This window comes from Mauremys reevesii, linkage group 6 (assembly GCF_016161935.1).
Source record: "Mauremys reevesii isolate NIE-2019 linkage group 6, ASM1616193v1, whole genome shotgun sequence".
NCBI lineage: Eukaryota > Metazoa > Chordata > Testudines > Geoemydidae > Mauremys > Mauremys reevesii.
This window is the reverse complement of record NC_052628.1, coordinates 46,811,140-46,830,697: the sequence shown is the minus strand read 5'-3', so window position 1 is coordinate 46,830,697 and position 19,558 is coordinate 46,811,140. Positions and strand designations below refer to the sequence as shown.

The 19,558-nt window shown below is 44.7% G+C and overlaps 1 protein-coding gene and 1 long non-coding RNA gene across 10 annotated transcripts in view; one reads left to right on the top strand and one right to left on the bottom strand.

The window, feature by feature from the left end:
* Nucleotides 1-15,033, bottom strand: part of LOC120407949 — a 54,378-nt gene extending 39,345 nt beyond the window's left edge. The window contains exon 1 of the long non-coding RNA XR_005600347.1: nucleotides 14,909-15,033. This is a non-coding gene — a long non-coding RNA (uncharacterized LOC120407949). The remainder of the gene's footprint in view (nucleotides 1-14,908) is intronic.
* The window catches only part of TNPO1 (transportin 1), a 387,652-nt gene that overhangs the window by 328,009 nt on the left and 40,085 nt on the right, over nucleotides 1-19,558 (top strand). For all 9 annotated transcript variants that reach the window (XM_039544333.1, XM_039544330.1, XM_039544332.1 and 6 more), the window contains 5 exons: nucleotides 29-89; nucleotides 526-694; nucleotides 6,251-6,403; nucleotides 14,862-15,087; nucleotides 17,893-18,064. In XM_039544333.1, the coding sequence (XP_039400267.1) occupies nucleotides 29-89; nucleotides 526-694; nucleotides 6,251-6,403; nucleotides 14,862-15,087; nucleotides 17,893-18,064 (781 nt within the window). The remainder of the gene's footprint in view (nucleotides 1-28; nucleotides 90-525; nucleotides 695-6,250; nucleotides 6,404-14,861; nucleotides 15,088-17,892; nucleotides 18,065-19,558) is intronic.

Below are 19,558 nucleotides of genomic sequence, written 5' to 3'. Positions count from 1 at the left end.
ACATACATATTAAAATCTTTCTTTGTAGGTTGATACCTGTCTTAGTAAATGGTATGAAGTACTCAGAAATAGATATTATTCTGCTGAAGGTGAGCAACAATTTCACTTTGCTTCTCAAAGCATGTATTCATTTGACTATTAACTTCTAAATTACTGTGCTAGGGCAGATTCTACCTAGCAGAAATAGCTTGTACAGTATGGAATATAGCTAAGAAGTTGCGCTCATTAATCCATTCTACCACAGAACTAGAATTATTACTGCACAATACAAAGTATTTCTCTGCCTCTTCGTTCATGTTTCTGGAAGAATGCTAGACAAGAATGCAGGAATAATTAGTGGCCCTTTTGGTCAGGTGGCCAGCCCCGAGGTGGCAATGAATCTGAAGAAGTTGTCATAGCTTTCCCGAACATATTACCTACTATATTTGTTCTGTTTTTAAAATATCTCGGGCAAGATGGCTGTACTGTTTCATAAGCTGATGGTATAATAACTTGCGAGCATGCTTAATGTTTCATTTTTAACAGGGGGATGTTGAAGAAGATGAAGCTATTCCAGATAGTGAACAGGACATAAGGCCTCGTTTTCATCGTTCACGGACAGTGGCTCAGCAGCATGAAGAAGATGGTATTGAGGAAGATGATGACGATGATGATGAGCTTGACGATGATGATACTATTTCTGACTGGAATTTAAGTAAGTCAAATGACTGTTAGGTAGTGTAAAATCTACAGCTCATGTAATTCAGAATCCTCCCTTTCTGACTCCTTGTGTGTTTTAGTGCATTGAACAGAAGTGCTAAGATTTTTAATTTTGGGATAGCTCTGTTCACATTCTTGAAATCCTTTGATTGCTTGGGACTCTTTCTGTTGCTTAAAAAGAATCCTTGCTGCATAGCTAAATTCACGTGTTTGTAACTAGTGTATGTTTACCTCAATTGGTCAGTATGGGAAATGGATCCGTTTGTTGTTTCTGCTCAGATTAATGAAGACTTACAACACCACAAACCATGGCTCATCTGCTGAACATGACTGGGCATTAAGTAACTTTTTAGTGCTTTAATCTTTTATATTTAAGGCCCTGAGAAAAGCACAGATTTTTTTTTTATTATTAAATTCTCCAGCAGTGTCATGGGTAAATGTGTGTTCAGGGGATATGCATGCTGCAGAGTCCTCCACCTCCCAAAGAGCTGTGAATTTTTCCATCAGCAGGACTTCTGCCTCCCTTCTGAGGTGCTGGGTGGTTAGCTGGGCTGATCTCATCCTATCCCATGGAATTAGAGTGGAGGATGGGCTGGGGGGTGTATGTCTTGCTGATGGACAGGGTAACAAAAGCCACCTGGATGAACAGCAAGAGCCAGCTCAGCAAATAAATGAATCATTTGGTGCCAGCTGACCTGGGCCCAGGGCAGGGATCAGGGCCTCAGCTCCAGTCCAGGCTGGTTTTACTGCTTCTCTGGCTGGCGAGGGGGAAAGGGAGCAGTGCTGAAGCGACTAGAAGCCCCGTTCCACCCCACAGCGGCCGTGTAGGGCCGGGGAGATGTCTCAGCTTCTCATCAGCTGATGCTGTGACTGGGTTCCATTCCGTTCTCTCTGCTTCCTCATACCCTTGCTCATGTTTCAAGCAGCATTGGTGCTGGTCCCAGTGGGGAAATGGATCTTGGTCTTAGCTCCTTGCAGGCCGGCACTGCAGTCTCTCCCAAGTCTTTTGGGACCATTGTGGGCTAGGCTGGGACTCATAATTGGCATGTCAGTGCCACCCCTCTGCCCCAGCCAGCCAGCCAGAAACCGCATCAGTGGTCTGGGCCAGGGGTTTGCAACCCCCTTTTTTTTTTTTAAACCCGTGCAGCTGCAGTAGGCACCACAGCCCTCTATTAACGCTTCTTGAGGAAAATTAATTTTAATTATCTAAATATAAACTAGAACGCTGTAATAAACAGTGTACCTTTCATTTTAATGTTAACAATTGTAATGATAGAAATCCCTAGCAATATACACTCAAAAATGCTTCAAGACCTTTGAAATAGTTTTAGTAAAATACTTCAAAAAAGTTGAGCAAAATGTGGTGTTCAAACAGGGAAAGCAGTTTTGTATAAAACTGAACAATAAGCAACACAACAATGTTAACAAAATTGTTGGAACACATTGTGCTGTGTGATTTTAAAACAAAATATTGTCCAACTTTGAACACTGTATTGTGTTTTTGATATTTTTAAAATCTAATTGTGCTGTGTAAGTAAAGACCCAACCCTATTCTCTACTAATTAGAAAAGAATCACATTGTAAATTAAAATATAAAATAACTTGCAGACCAGGAGTATTCCTAATGGGATGGATGTGCTTGCTTCTCCTTGCACAGTTTTTCTGTCTGGGAACATATGTTAATGAGGGTCAACCTGATATCTTCCGTTTTCAGCCTTTCAGCCAGCTCAAGGTGCAGACAGTGGATAGCTAGAGTCTGTGTGCTGGGAGGGGTGTTGCTCAGGATGGAGGGAGAAGATTGGTTGCTAGGGGCTGTGTGCAGGCAGGGGGGTAACCCACTCAGGATGCAGGGAGGGGCTGTCTCTGAGGGGGGTGCCATTGCTGCGAGGCCCATCCATGCACTCAGTCTCTAGTTGGCACAATGGGGACAGCTCCTTCTGGCTGTGTGCACCTTGCTGTCCTATATGGTCACTCTGGCCACTGGCACCCAGTGGTTCGTGGGCACCATGGGCTTACACCTACCTGATCCTGGAGGGCGCGGCAGCTGTTACCCAGCCTACATGGGGAAACTGCCCTGGGTGTACAGAGTGCCTGGTGTCACTACTCTTCCCCTTCCCCTCCCCCCCCGAACGTACCTCTTTCCCCCCGTAGCGGGCTTGGGGACAGGGTGGTGTGGCAATGTCAGGCGCACTGTGCATCCAGGTCGGTTTCCCCACATGTGCTGTGCTGTGAGGTGTCAGGAGCTGCTCTCCTGCCCTCCCCTTACGCCGCCCGTATGAAGAAACTGAGCTGGACACACAGTGCTTGGTGTTGCTGCTCACCTCTCTTGAAACTGGGTACCTGCGTACCACCCAGGACTGTTGTTGCCCACCTTTTGGTCACGGCCCATGGTTTGAGAACCCCTAGTACAGGCCAGGCTCTGATCCCTGACCTGGGCCAGGCTGGCTGGTGTCATGTGCTGCTTCATCTTGCTCAGCTGGCTCTGGCTGCTCATACAGGTAGCATTTGTTATCCTCACCGTGAGTGAGATGCCTTCCCCTGTCCCCCATTCGCTGATCATAGAAATGATCTGCCACCTCTGGGATGCACCATGGAGAGCTACAAACAGGAATGCCCACTTCTGCCTCCCTACTGCTGGAAAAACTCTGTTTCAAGGTTTTTGTGTGGGTGTTCCCCCCTCACCCTCCTTCTTCCCCTACCACCCTGGAGAACTGGAAATTTAAGTGCAAACTGAGATTATCAGATAACACATGGATTCTAGTAACTGGGGCCAGACATGCTGAATCCGTAGGAAAAAACCACAGAACTTGGGCTTGTTTTTGGCTTAATTGGCATGTGAGTTGCTTGTTGGCTAGTTTTTTGGCTTGTAGCATGTTGCTTTTGCAATCAGCTCCTGGCAAGTGGGGTTAAGAGGAGGAGAGAGTCGGGGTGCACAGCGGGCCCATTACAGTCCCAGACTGCACGCCAGGGGGCTCTAGTCACATAGTGTTGGGGTTTTTAGGGATTGGCTTGTTTTGGCCTTGTTTTGAAATGGGATTACGTTAATTTTTGGCTTATTGTGAAAGTTGGGGTGCTTATTTACTGCGTGAAAGTTGCCAGCTGTGACTGGGTCTCTAAGAAAAACACAGAATATTTTGTTTAAAAATAATCCAGATGCAAATAGAAAATGGTCAAATATATCACAAAATAATGTGTAACACTCATGTTCCAGGAATTCCTTTTAGAAGCCAAACGTAGATTCAGGCTCATGATTGATCTTTTCCAGAGACAGTCCAGATGTTAGCTTGTATATTGCTATAAAACACAGTTTAATCTGGATTTTTCTTTTTTGATTTTGTTGCATTCATTATTGTAAGTGGAATAGTTATCCTTATATATTTAGCTGACTGAAAAATCGTATAATTATTCCTGAACTGGAAATATGCTGGTACTAAATGTGAAGTTTCCTCTTATTGTCTGATTGCATAATCTCAGAATTGCTGATTCTATATATAGCAGATTAGAAAGTAAATGGTTTGAAAATGTTGGTCAGCAACTTGTTTTCCTAGTATCTGAGCAGGCTGAATGAATATACATGGTATAGTTTTGGTTTAGCTTTAAATGTTTGTCATACTCCAAATAGAGTAACTCCTCACTTTAACGTTGTCCCAGGTTACATTGTTTAGTTATTACGCCTCTGATCTATTAGAGAACATGATCGTTTTAAGTTGTGACAGGAGTGCAAGTAAAGCTGAAGACTTACTTATACGGGGGCCGGGCCTTGGGCGGAGGGGGCGGGGCTGGTCAGTGTCCCCCAGCCAGCCCTTCCACGCTGCCAGGCCCATGCCGCCCAGGGCTCCAGCAGTGATTTAAAAGGCCCAGGGCTCTGGCTGCTGCTGTGGTAGCGGCAGCCGGGGACCTTTTAAATCACCAGCCCTGGGGCAGCTGCTCCTTTTTTGCCCCCCTCCCCCCCTTGCAGTGGGTGGGGGGGCAAAAAGGGCAATAACATTAAAGCATTGCTGCAGTAGCACTTTAAGCAGGGTCCTTTGCTGCGGCAGCGCTTTAACATCTCCTCCCCCCGTAGGGACCCAGCAGATCTGCTGACGGGGGCGGGGGGACGCAAAGGGGCAGCAATGTTAAAGCTGTACTGGCTTTCTTTCACCCCCGAGTTGTGCTATGCTCCCTTATAATGTTGTTTGATAGCCGCCTGCTTTGTCCACTGCTTGCAGGAAAAGCAGCCCATTGGAGCTAGCTGGTGGGGGCTTGGAACCAGGGTGGGCTGGCAGGCTCGTTAAGTTCCCTGTGCAGCAGCCTCCCAGTAGGCTATCAATTGCTGGGCAGTTCAGGTGTCCCTCCCCCCACTGCTGTGTACTGCTCCTGCCCTCTGCCTTGGAGCTGCTCCCAGGAGCCTCCTGCTTGCTGGCGAGAGGGTTCGGGGGGAAAGAGGGGTGCCGATGTCAGGGTGTCCCCTGCTCCTATACTCCATCTCAGCAGAGGGGACAGGACTCAGGACGGAGGGAGCTCGTTGCCAGCAGCTGCTGTCTCAACTTACTGATCTATTTAAAAAGGCAGTTTACTTAGAGTGGCGTCAAAAGGGGCAGTGCACGTCACTCACACTCACACATGCACCCCCCCGGCACTTTGGAAAGTGGAGGGAGTGATGCGTGGTTCATCATCATGTTCAGTTTCTGCAGGGAATGTTTCCAGCCGCTGCCATGCATCTATTGAGTGTCCTCCCTCCATTTGTGTAGCCTCACACTCTACAAGGCAGCATTAACAATGTGTTAACCCTTGAGGGCTCAGCCGAGTGCTAGCTCATCATTTAGCAGCAAGGTATTCCCTGGGAAATATCCCACCCTCTGACTCCACCACCTCAACCAAACTTCACAATCATCGTTGCTGTGTACAGTATTAAATTGTTTTAAAATTGTGCACACGCACACACTGTATGTGTGTGTGTGTTAGACTTTTGTCTGGCGAAAAAAAATTCCCTGGAACCTAACCCCCCCCCATTTACATTAATTCTTATGGGGAAACATCACTTTGTTTTAAGTAGCATTTTTCAGGAACAGATCTACAACGTTAAGCAAGGAGTTACTGTACAAAATTATGATAGAAATCTTTGTACTTGGTAGGAGCGTGAAACTATTTCATGAGAATTGAAGTGTATCACTCTTCTCACTAACAGCTTAGTCTTTCCCACTTTTAGTGTTTGCTACTTTTTGAGATTGCTTAATGGTAACTATTTTGTGAAATAGAACACTTTTTCCCTGCAACTAATCCACACATGTTAATCACTGTTCTATGGTTATTTATTTGATCTTGAGTAGAGAAAGTTACCTGTCCATGGCTCTCTAGCCCATAAATGCAGTGTCACTTTTTCCCTGGAATGTTATTTGTGGTTCCAGAATACAATGGGCCATTTACACACTACAGTGAAACAGAAGCATTGCTACCCTGCTCCCGCTATTGCCTTAAAATGTTAGTGTGAGGCTAAGGTAGTTTGAAATGGAGATACAATGTAGTAATTGGTATTATAATATATTCAGATTTACGATATATTAATTCTCAGGGAAGTGTTCTGCTGCTGCACTAGATGTCCTTGCCAATGTATTTCGTGATGAACTTCTGCCACACATTTTGCCCCTTTTGAAAGAACTGCTGTTTCATCCAGAATGGGTGGTCAAAGAATCAGGTATCCTGGTTCTAGGAGCAATTGCTGAAGGTAAGAAAAATTTGCACTCACGCTATAGCAAAACTTGAGTATAACTAACCCAGTGGCCTACAATCTTTTTACTCACAAGATCACTTTTTTTAATGTAAGTGCAACCCAGGATCTGCCCCGCCCCACTCACTCCATCACCCCCTTCCTCTGTTGCTTGCTCTCCCTCACCCTCACTCACTTTCACTGGGCTGAAGCAGGGGGTTTGGAGTGTGGGAGGGGGCTCCAGACTGAACCTGGGGCAGGGGGTTGGGTTGCAGGAGGGTATGAGGAGTGCAAGCTCTGGAAGGGAGTTTGGGTGCAGGAGGGGGCTGGAGCAAGTGTTGGGGTGCATGAAGGGGTTCGGGGTGTTGGTTCCAGGAAGGGGCTCAGGGTTGGGGGTGTGGGCTCCCACCAGGCGGTACTTGTCTCAGCTGGTGGCACAGTGGGGTAAGACAGGCTCCCTCCCTGCCTGTCCGTCCGTCCATGTTGTCGTTTCCCCTCTCCCAAGCCCCCCTCCCCCCCACGCGGAACGGGCCAATGCTCTCCCGTGGCACCTGGTGAGGGGAAACGTGGCTCTGTGTGTTGCCCCTCTGTAGGCACTGCCTCTGCAACTCCCACTGGCTGCAGTTCCCCATTCCCAGCTACTGGGAGCTGAGCAGACAGAGCTTGCAGGCAGGAGGAGCATGTGGAGACCACCTCCCCTCTTGCTGGGGCATGCTAGCTGCTTCTGGGAGTGTCATGGGGCTAGGGCAGGCAAGGAGCCTGCCTTAGTGGGTCACCCGTTTTTTGGCCTGTTCTGTTCATTTCTTCTGAAGCACCTGGCGTTGGTCACTGTTGGAAGACAGGATGCTGGGCTAGATGGACCATTGGTCTGACAAAGTATAACTATTTTTTATGTTCTTAATTTTGGTTTTGAAAACAATTAAAAAATCTCCTGTTTTGAATAATAGGACTAAAAACAGTTAAGAAAACTTGTTAGTACAAAGAGTATTTTAAAAATTCTAAACTTAATTTTGTAGGACAATCATAAAAACATCTGTTTTGTCCTAATATCGGAGGGTGAAACAATTAAACTTATTAAAAAAAAAAATCTAAATTGTTAAACCAAATAAGCTACTATGTGAGACTCAGATTCTCATTGTCCGAAAAATTTGGGTTGGTTATGCCTTCAGGTTTAAAGAACATTTGTAATATGCTTGGTATATTTTAGTCCTTACATGACATTTCTGTTTGGTTAGCTGTTTGCAAGGATTGGAATCTTTTTCTCTCTGATTTGATTACTGGTTGAGGGCTAGTGCTTGGGAAAGCTTATTAATATGCTTAAGTGTTTATAGCCCAAAGATACTGCACTTCCAAAGTACTAGTGTATCTGTGTTGGTAAAACATAAATTTCTAGCTGTGATTCCAGCCTCCTCTCATCTTCTTCTTCTCTCAAATGTCTGCCTTCTTCCACATTGCTCGTTAGGCTTGTTATGCCCTTTTAAAAGCTGTTTACCATCTGTACCTTACTCAGATTCTACTAAAAACTCATTATCTACTCATTAAGGGTACCTCTTTACTTTTTTTAATCACCATCAAGATATGTCTTACAGACTTACTGCCTGTTGGTCTTGTCACACCTTGCCTTCTCCTCTCCACCCATCCCTTTTATCACTATCACTTCTTGTGTAATCAGTAAGGTTAAGATTTTGTCATGGTTATTCTTAGTAAAAGTCAAAGACGGGGTCGCGGGTAATAAACAAAAATTAATGGAAGCCTCTGATCCATCTTACTTTTACTAAAAATAATGGGGGAGGCATCTGACTGGGGGATGCTACAGGAGGAGGTGGGCCTAGCACCCGCAGCCCTGGCGACTGGGCCTTCCGGGTGCCTCTCGGTCGGTGTCTCTCCCTCTTCCTCTCACGCAGCTGGGGACTGAAGTGGAAAATGTCAGCGGTCTCTGAAAGTCACGGAATCTATGTAATCAGATTTATATTTGGTGTATACTCCTCAGGACATGGGCTGTTTCTTACTTGTGTGAGGCACTAAGCACACTGAGTCCTTGAAAAAAAAAATACTGATAAAATAACTGATTTAGGTTGAAGTTTTCTATGTAACTTCCTTGGATCATTGTTGGCCCTCTTGTGAATGTGAAAACAAGTGACCTTCTCTCTTTCAGACTCCAGTGAGAGTACCACAGTGGAGGTGCGAACGTTTAGTGCAAATAACATGCTTGTGACTGTGCAGTGCACGCGATAAAAGCAGTACCATGTCCTCAGGAGGTAGGGATGTGAAACTAGTGAAGTTTTATAATTATTACTCAATTACAACAAAATTAAGGAAAATATTTAAAGTGAACCACACTAAAAAATCTAGTCATTCTTGTTACTCTCTTGCTCCCCCACGCTGTTCAATTACAATATACTTTAGCCAGCTCTGAGGGTTAGAGACTCTGTACAATTTTCAAGCTGGTTTTTTGATGGTATACATCTATATTTCTAGCCCTAGCCTTTCATGAAATGTTGATGTTTAAACTGACACACAACCCTTATCTCCTCCAGTCTAGCAGTGCTTTTTTTGGCATTGATTTAGGACTTAATGTAGCTGTAGCCAGTTCCAAACCTTGGAACAATGTCATTTTGAGTCCATTATGTAGCCCAGGAATTACACTCAAGTCTAGCACTTACAAATTTACCACGTTCACTGATACTAAAATATTAAAAGTTAAGGATCTGTTAGTAAACAAAAAGCAAGGCAGATCAAAGCTTAGTTTGCTTTCAGTATATAGGCAGAATAAGGTATTGAAACATTTTCATCCTGCCTTGGATGTTGATACATTCCTGTGTATGTTTACTCTACAACTGACTTGTGGAAATTCACGGTTAAAAACTGTGTCAAGTATCAGAGGGGTAGCTGTGTTAGTCTGTATCCACAAAAACGAGACATCTGAAGAAGTATTTTTTTTACCCACAAAAGCTTATGCCCAAATAAATCTTAGTCTTTAAGGTGCCACCGGACTCCTTGTTTTTACAGTTAAAAACTGTGAAAAATCAAAACAGTTTAATTTTGGATAGACCATAAATAAATTTTTGTGGTTTTATCAGCAAAACAAAAAAATGAAAACGGTTCTTCTTTGTGTGCTTGCTCACATTGATTCCGTTCTAGGTGTGTACATGTCCGTGTGCACAGATGTTGGAGATTTTTTTGCCTTAGCGGTATCCGTAGGGCCGGCTGTGGTGCCCTCTTGAGTGCTGGTGCCTAAGAAGAGCTTGAAGAGTGACTCTGTGGCACAGAGCAAGAAGGGCAAAGGACCCAGTTCAGGCTGCCAGCCCACACTGGAGCCACATGGGGATGACACGCCCACCCCCACCTGATGGGGTCCCCTAGCCCCCTGAAAGATCTGGCACCGACACCAGGGAGCGGTAGGGGATCTAGACTGGTGGCAGGGCTGATGCCTTCCCAGGCTCTTCCTGGTTCCCAGAGAGCAGAGGCCTCTACCAATGCCTTCCTGGCCCAGGTGCCAATTCAGGATATCTGCAGGAGTGCTACACAGTTGTCTGTCCAGATATTTACGTCTGATTATGCGCTTACCCAGCAAGCCCAAGACAATGTTGACTTTGGCAGAGCAGTGTTGCAAGCCGAATGACCAAGAACTCTGAGCCCGCCTCCAGGGAAACTGCTTATGAGTTACTAGAATGGGATTGACATGAGGAAGCACTCGAGGGCGGGAGGGAAAGGTTGCCTCCCTGTTTGTAACTGTGGTTCGTCATAGAGTGCTTGCTTATGTCAATTCCATTCTAGATGTGTGCGTGCCCATGTGCGCAGTTGGAGGTTTTTGCCTTAGCGGTACCCGTAGGGTCAGCTGTAGTGCTCTCTTGAGTGCCGGGCTCATGCATTGGTATACTAGGCGCTGCCGACCCTACACTCTCTGTTCTTCCTTACCGCCCGTGACGGTTGGTCGGAGTGCCTTGTCTTGCATCGCAAGAGCGTTTGAATTCTTACAGTCCATTGTTCTGTCTCCTTTGTTGTTAGTTGATAGGTACTTAGTTAGACCTTTTAAGTTAAATGTTAGAGTAGTTGTTTAGGAGTTCCCCTCAGAGCAAGGCATGCCCTGTTCCCCTGGCTTTGAGCCATGTTCATTGTGCAGCTGGCCGATCCCCAAACACTTTAAACAGGTCTTGTGGAGGTCACTAAATGGGTAAGTCCCACAAAAAGGACAAGTGCAGGATCTGCCAAAGCTTTCACCCTCGAACTCAGAAAGGAAAGAGATATCTGCTTGAGGTCCCTCCTCATGGAGGCTGCGCTTCGTCCTACCTCAGAGTACTTTTGTTCAGACTCCACGCCCAGCACCTCGGCATCAGCACGTTGTGCACCACTGGCACCGGTACCCTCCGAGCACCGTTCCCCTTCCCCGGTGCCTAAGAAGCGGTTGAAGTCAATTGGCCCACCACCATCGTAGAAAAAGGGGGCTTTGAGCAAAGGACCTGTGTCTGGTCACGTGCCTGACCCAGAGCTGCTTGGGGGTACCACTGAGGTCAGACCTCCTAGTCCAGCCAGGATCCTGCCTCTGGACCCCTGGGAGCAGCAGGAGGTCCCAGACCCTAGTAGGACCTAGAGGGAGTGGTCCTCGCCTCTACTCAGACCAGAGCCTTCCTCCCTGAAGCTCTGTTCCAAGACATGGCAGACCTGATCTCATGCATGCAAGCCCACCCTCTTACCACTGCGCTCACGTGCCTATGATTGTTGGGCCACATGTGGCCTGCATTTACATGGTCCGGCATGCGTGGCCCTGCCTCAGGCCCCCTACAGGCTTGGCTGGTGTTGGTCTATGTCCCCAACAGACAGAGCATGGACTGTGTGATGAAGGTCCTGGACCATGTACTGTCATTACTCACATGGTGGCGGAATCCTGCATTGGTGTTGGAGGGGGTTCCCTTCATGGCTCCATCCCTGCCAGTGACCCTAGTCTCTGATGCCTAGGACCTTGGGTGGGGAGCCCACCTGGGCAAGCTCAGCACGCAAGGTCATTGGTCGAGTCACGATTGCTCCCTGCACATCAACGTAAGGGAGCTCTGAGCAGTTTGCCTGGCCTGCAAAGCTTTCTTACCTCACATAAAAAGCAGGGTGGTCCAGGTCCTGACTGACAATACACTGGCTATGTTGTATAGCAACAAGCAAGGCGGGGCCAGGTTGTCTGCTCTTTGTCAGGAAGCCCTCAGGCTCTGGAACTCCCGTATACAACACAGCATCCATATTGTAGCCACACCTCCCCGGGGCCAGGAATGCTTTGACAGATCGCCGCGTCAGGACCTTCTTGTCTTGCCACAAATGGTCCCTCCATCTGGAAGTGGCTAGCTTCATCTTCCAGAAGTGGGGAACTCCCCAGGTGGACCTGTTCGCGTCCAGTACATATTCTGCTTCTTCTGGGGGATCGACAGAGGCTCCCTGTCAGACGCTTTTCTGCTCCCGTGATTAGGGGCTCTGTTGTATGCCTTCCCTTTGGTGCCACTGATTCACAAAGTCCTCATGAAAATAAAGCAGGACAGGGCGAAGGTGATCCTCAGCACTAGCTTGGCCGCACCAGCGCTGGTTCAGCGCTGTGCTGGACCTCTCAGTGGCTGCTCTGTTATGGCTGCCACTCAGGCCGGACTTGCTGTCTCAAACCACGGCAGTCTTTTGCATCTGAACCTGGAGACGCTGCACTTGACTGCTTGGCTGATGCATGGTTAAATGCGGAGGAGCAGGAGTGCTCGGCTGCTGTCCAGCAGGTCCTGTTGGGCAGCAGAAAGCTCTTCACCAGAATGACCTACTTGGCCCAATGGAAGTAGTTTGCTTATTGGACCTCAAATAAAGGTATTCGGCCCAAGCAGGTCTCGTTGCAGTTGTTTCTGGATTACCTTCTGGACCGCAAGCTCGAAGGCCTGTCCCTTTCATTTATCAAGGTCCACTTGGTTGTTATTTTGGCCTTCTGTCTACTGCTTGAGGGTAAGTCGGTTTTTGCCCAGAACATGACTGTTAGGTTCATTGAGGGCCTCGAGCGCCTTTATCCACACATTGGAGATCTTTCAGCCATGGCATCTGAATCTTGTGTTGTCATGGCTCACTGGACCCCACTTCGAGCCTCTGGCTTTCTGCTCTCTTTTTCTCCGGTCCTGAAAGGTCGTGTTACTTGTTGCGATAACATCTGCCCACCAGGTGTCTGAGATTAGGGTGCTTACCTTGGAACCATCCCATACGGTCTTCTGCCGGGACAAGGTCCAGCTGCGGCCATACCCAGCTTTCCTGCCCAAGGTGGTCTCCGTTTCCTATGGGCCAGGACATTAACATACCTGTCTTTTTTTTCTAAAGCTGCATAAGTTGGAGGAGTGTAGATTGCACTTCCTAGACTTCAGGAGGGCACTAGCCTTCTGCATTGAAAGGACCAAGCCATTCTGCACGTTGACGCAATTATTTGTCGTGGTGGCTGACAGGATGAAAAGTTGTCCAGTGTCCATTCAAAGAATTTCTTCTTGGATCACTGCCTGCATTCACTGCTGTTACGATCAGGCCAGAGTTCCACCTCTGGTGATCGTAACTGCCCATTCAACCAGGGCGCAAGCCTTTTCGGCAATTTTCCTAGCCCAAGTGCCTATCCAGAACATCTGTAGGGGGCCACCTGGTCATCCGTCAACACGTTCACATCCCATTACGCACTTACTCAGCAGCCCTGGGATGATGCTGGCTTCGGTAGAGTAGTACTGCAAGCTGCTAGACTGAACTCCGAGCCCACCTCTGAAGGTACTGCTTTTGAATCACTTAGAATGGAATCAACATGAGCAAGCACTCAAAGAAAAAATGGTTACCTACCTTTTTGTAACTGTTTATCGATGTGTTGCTCATGTCCATTCCATTACCCACCCTGCTATCCCTCTGTTGGAGGAGCTGGCAAGAAGGAACTGAGAGGGTGTAGGGTTGGTAGTTCCTAATATACCCAACACATGAGCGTGGCACTCAAGAGGGCACTACAGCCAACCCTATGGATGCTACTAAGGCAAAAAATCTGACGGCTGTGCACATTGGCGCGCGCACACCTAGAATGAAATGGACATGAGCAATACCTCTCGAAGAACAACAGTTACAAAAGGTAGGCAACTGTTGTTTTTCAAATCACATTAAACATTTAGCTTGGCCTGAAATTAATAGCTTGTTTAGTTTTTGGACAGTAAACCACTCTTTTTTAATTAAACTCAAGGAAAATTTGAAAACTCTACTTATAAAACCACTGGAAGAGATACTGATGCCCTAATACCCTATAGTGCTGTAGTTAGAGGATTTGCCTGGGATGTAGGAGTTCCAGATTCAGGTCCCTATTCTGCCTGATTTGGAGCAGGGATTTGAACTTTGTAGATGAGTGATCCTAACTACTGGGATACAGGGTGATTGTGGGGTGTGTCTCTCTTTCTCCTGTTTGAAGCTGTTCTACTTTGTTTAAATACTTAAACATTAATTGGCCCAGAGGGAGTGAGAGTTATCCTGTTGTCCGGTGGCTAGGGGACTCCCTCTCCACCTTTTTATTTATTCTAGATGAAACTATTAGAGGAATTCATGTCAAATTCACAAATAGGTTTTGGTCAACTCTGAACTGCAGTTTTGGTAAATAAACTATTTGTCCAAATATTTTCACCTAGCTCTATTTAGATGGATCTTTAATGGATGTGTCTTGTTTTGTCAAGAGTCTCTTGCATGAATACCTACTCCTGCTCATTCATCATCATTCCTGCCTTCTCCAACATGTGGCACTGATCTTGTCTGTCTCTTCCTACCTCTGTTCACCCACTCTTTCTCCCCCCTTTTCCCCAGCGCTCCCAAGAGAGGAAAAGAAGGTCCTAACTATGTAGTGCACCTGTGGACTAAGAAATACGGTACTAGTTGCTTGGGCTGAAAGCAGTTAGGCAGCTCTTCTCCCTGCTGCTGCTCCTTGGAAATTGAAAGGGTAGGAACATTGCTAGGAACGGTCTGGATCTCTGTTTTGGATACTTCCGATGGAGAGCAGTGAAGGAGTAGGACAGCCTAATTCTCCTTAACACAGGAAACTGGCAGTATTAATGATCAACCATTAAGGAGCAGACCCTTAGGGAACTGTAGCCCGTGTTCTTATAACTGAGGCGCACTAACCTTCTGTGTCTTATCAAACAAAGTAAATTAACGCAAACTAATTTTATTAAGCAGATGTGCTTGTTAAACTACCATTAGCACACCAAGGCTTTTGAGTATCATGGGAGCATTGGAAGATATTGATAATTTTGGATGAAAATGGATTGACAAGTTGCAAAAAGTAATAAGTTGTTGAACAGATATTAAGGCCTTCCAGGCCTGATAAGCCTGATTGCATATTGGTAAGATTTAGTCTCTTTTTTTGGCACCTTTCAGAATGTCTCAATAAAGAGAGAAATATTAAGACAGAGTTATTTTAAGCCTTTCTAACAGCAGTATTTTACATTACATATTTTTGTGTTTGTAGGTTGCATGCAGGGTATGATTCCATATCTTCCTGAACTAATCCCTCACCTTATTCAGTGCCTCTCTGATAAAAAGGCTCTTGTGCGCTCCATTACATGCTGGACTCTTAGCCGCTATGCACACTGGGTAGTTAGTCAACCCCCAGACACGTACTTGAAGCCATTAATGACAGAGTTGCTAAAACGTATCCTTGATAGCAACAAGAGAGTACAAGAAGCTGCCTGCAGGTAAGTCAAGAAAGTTATTGTACTTGGTATGCGTAAAATAAGTACTTTAGTAACTTATTTAAAAAAATAAATAGGCATAAATTCTTTTTTAATTTTTTTTTCTGTATAGTGAACTTTACTCCAAATGTGGTAGGGTTCATAAGTCCCTCTTGGTGATTTTAGTTCATTTTGAGATGTCCAGTTTGATCTCTAAATGTGTTGATTACCACACTAAAGAACTTTAGTACAATAAGGGACATTTTGTCTGTATGCAGTACCTGATTTTCATTATTAAGTGGTAATTTTGATGTTGCCTTAAAAGGAAAGGCTAACTTTGTTACTGATTTGCATTCTTGTATGTGCAAGATCAGTGGCAATGAAAATGGAAGACAACTATTGCTGTAATAGAATTATGTAAATAGATTAGGTCTAATGCAGGATTTCTGAATTGTGGGTCACAACTCTTGCAGGGGTCATGAAAGGAGGTCTTGAGAGGCTGTGCAATAATATAACTTTATTTTTAAAAACTCAGCAAACTTAAAATTGCTCCTTAAAGTGGACAACTTCATGTAAGCGTTTGTACCCAGGAACCCTACTGTTTCAGTGTAGGCTATTGCTGGATATGTTTGTGTGCAGCAGACTGTGAGAGCCTCTGTTACTAAACCAGTATTAAACCTATAACCTTCCTGTGCTTGGATTTACTATTTTAATTGTATTTGTATTCCTCTGATACCTAAAGACGATAGCCAGGATCCAGAGCCCCATTGTGCTAGGTTTTCTACAAAATTGAATAGACACATCCTTGTGCAAAAGAGCTAACTCTTACAAAATAGAGAGATGTTAACAGACGCAAGGTACTACAGCAAAATATTTACAAGTACAAAACTTGTTAAATTTTTTTTCCTTTTTGTTTATTTCCCGAAACCTATCCACCTTTTAAGCCAATCTGATCTGCTGCTTACGTAAAATCCTTTCTCCCTGCCCTCTTACAGGGATAACTTTCCATCCTTTATAGAATGAGCCAGAACCTGCTGACATCAGAATGTCTATTTCACAAGTTTTTAACCCACAAACACAGTGCAAGTAATCCAAATTGGCAATGGCAAAATGTACAGTTAGAGGTCCAGTGACTGTAATCACTGAGGACCATGGGCAGTGATAAAGGGGTAATTGGGAAGGTTGGATTATTTCATGAAATGGACAGTGGCGAGCTGTCGTAGTGATGGCTTGCAAGAAAAAATGTAAAGCAGCATGGTTTTACATAGATTGAGCCAATACCGTGGGTTGTAGTATATTCTGAAGTGCTGGCTGCTAAGAGTATGAGCCCTTCAGAGTTGCTGCAGCATTTAGAAATCTTTCAGGCATCTTTCAGGCATCTTATTTGCTATATTTACAAATCACACAAGTATAGGATGCAGCATTGCAGAAAATGTTATCCCCTGTGCAGCAGACAGTATTTCAAGGCCTGAAGCAGCTACCATACTGAAAAGTTCCATGGTTATATAATACTGTCTATTTTCAGATCTGTGTAATTTCTACATAACCTCAAACATAAAATTTGTTCCTTTGCCATTAAGAAATTTCTTGGGTATCCCCAGCCCCAGGGGCAGTTGTAACTGTACAGTTCTAACCTGCTTGCTTTTTAATGCCTCTTAGGAGGAATACCTGTGGGTACCAAATAGCATAATCACTGCCCACCTACAGTGTGCTATGGTTCCATTATGATTCAGGAAAATGGCCGTTCTATAACTGAGTAGTAGTAGTAGAGGGGTAGGATCACTTTTTATAAAGGGAGTAACTTTTTAGCATTCAGGACAGACTGTAGCATATTAATCTGTACATTTTTTTTACTCAATCCAGGCCAATTAAATCTTTGCGCTATCCAATCATATGTGTTCTTTCTGCCATAAATGTGCCTATGGAATGGTATGTTCCATCTCTAGGACCATTTCCCTACATGTTTAGGGATTTATTGATTCCCTTGGGGCCTAATTGCATATAGAGTGTGTCTACGTAAAACTGCTCTATTTTTCCCAAAACTGGGGGGGGGGGGGCAATCTGTTCCCTCTACTGGCTCATCATTTGACTTTTGCCACTTCTGCTCTCCACATCTGTTTTTTATATCCATTTTGTCTTAGATTGTGAGCTTTTGAGAGCAGGAACTGCCTCCTCATTAGGTTTAGACATTGTCAGGCACAGTGGAGTTGGGGCCTCTAGGTGCTGCTATAGTACAAATACCCTATTATATATCTGAACTGATGAACAGCTATTGTTAGAGTTCCCGCTGCATCAGTTAACCCACTGCAGCTAAATTTATAATAGTACTTCTGGTTTTCGCCATTTGCATGATAGGCTTTAAGAGAATGTGTCTGAATTTTATGTTCACCAGAATGTTAAAATTGTGCCCCTTTAAAGTTTTAGTTGAAAAGTTTGGTTGCCTGGATATCAGTGCCATTGTAGAAACACATTTCAGATTATTTTTAAAGGGGCAAACTGCTTAAGGATATGTCTTCACTTTGAGTGGGGGTAGCTCAAGGAGACCTATTCAGTCGAGCTATCATTGAGCTAGTGTGCTAAAAATAAAGTGTAGCAGGGTAGGGGCTAGTTGCACCAAGTGTGCTCTCATCACAGATGCTAGGTACATGGGTTGGTTAGCCCTTCCAGATGCTTTCACTGCTGTGGCTACATTCTATTTTTTGCAAACTAGCCCTCATTGAGCTAGCGGGAGTATATCTTGAGCTGGAAATCACATCCAAACCCTAAATGGAAATGTCACCTTCTTAATTATATTGATTTAACAATCTGACTTCTTGTTTTGCTCCTTAGTGCCTTTGCTACTCTAGAAGAGGAGGCTTGTACAGAGCTTGTTCCTTACCTTGCATATATACTTGACACTCTGGTCTTCGCATTTAGTAAATACCAGCATAAGAATCTTCTCATCCTTTATGATGCCATAGGAACTTTAGCAGATTCTGTAGGACATCATCTAAACAAACCAGTAAGTATTATTTGTATTCTGTATAAACCACTGTCATAGTGAAACAGTAACATCATGACTATCCTACTGCAGTACAGTGTATAAGATTTTAAATGAAATCTTTATTAAAATCTATATAATACAAAAACCCCTGACTTTTCTTTTATACTGCCGCAATGATGCACTTGGATTACTGAGTATACTAATATTTTCTGTTTTTAAATATAGGGAGTCATATCTGTAGAATCTTTCAAAAAAGAACGCGTTTAATTGCAGTCAGTGTATAGGGTTAGTGAAATGTTAAGTTTGTGATATTGAATTTCTTTAAATCTAACTCCCATTGTACTACTTTTGACTAGGTGGGGACCTTAATGAGAACTTTAAAATATTAAACCACACTCAGCATTGTGCCTAGCCTGCATTTTTTTTTTAAAATGTCACTCAATACCATGCTGAAACCTAAGCAGATGCTCATGTATTAAGGCTGTAGAACCCTGCTTAGCAAGTTCTGCTGTAGAATATTTTTCCTAAGCAATAATTTTTTAAAAAATGAGTGCTTAAGACAAGTCTCTCTCAACTCCTTTAAAAAATCATTAGCTATTGTATAGGTTTTGAATGTAAATGCTTCAAAATGCAGGAGATTCTTAAACTTTCCATCACTAGCCAATTATCTGTTTAGTCATATTTTCTCTGGGGAAGAACTGGACCACTGAACATGGGGCTTTCTCATTGTGTTTCCCCGTCGCCCCCTTCAAGGTTTGTAGTGTTTTCCACCTGTCTTCAGTGTCAGGGGTGTATAGACTCTTGCCCTACCGTGCACATGAGTTCATGGAATAGTGTTGAACTATTCTCTCATTCCTTTTGGAGGGCCCTTGCAGCAGAATGTAGTAAGATGAAGCCCTGAAACATCGCATTGCTAAGCAAAAGCTGGGCTGTGAGCCAGAGGCAGGGCTCACTCACAGAAGCTGGCAAGAATAGGGTTGTTAGAGGCAGGTGCATCCACACATAAGTGCTAATAAGAGGAACTTGTGGCAAGATGACATCAGGACGCTCCACAGACATAACAAGGAACAGGCAAGTGCATCTTAGACAGGGTCAAAAGGACAGCATGATGGATTGATCATGTTGTTTCAAACAGATAGCTCTAAGGAGGAGACAGCACCTTAATGAGCCAAGGGGCTGTACTTCAGTACTTCAGTACGTCAGTAGGGCTGAGTAATCTGTCCTGTAACTGTATAAAAGTAGGTCCTGGAGTCTGCATCTTTGTCCAGCCTAGGGGGCAGTGGAGTGTCCCGCCACTGACTGAGCTGCGTCCATTGCCAGGGGGCACGTATTGGATGTTACTGAAACTGCCTCTTGTGAGCAAAGTTGTCAGTGATGGTGTATCTATTGGCACCTAATATATAGTGGTAAAAAGATAAGCTTTGTTAATACATTGATGTTTCCTAAAATCTAATCTGAGAAATATCAAACTGTGAACTCATTATGAAACTTCATAAATAGTCATGCAGGAGA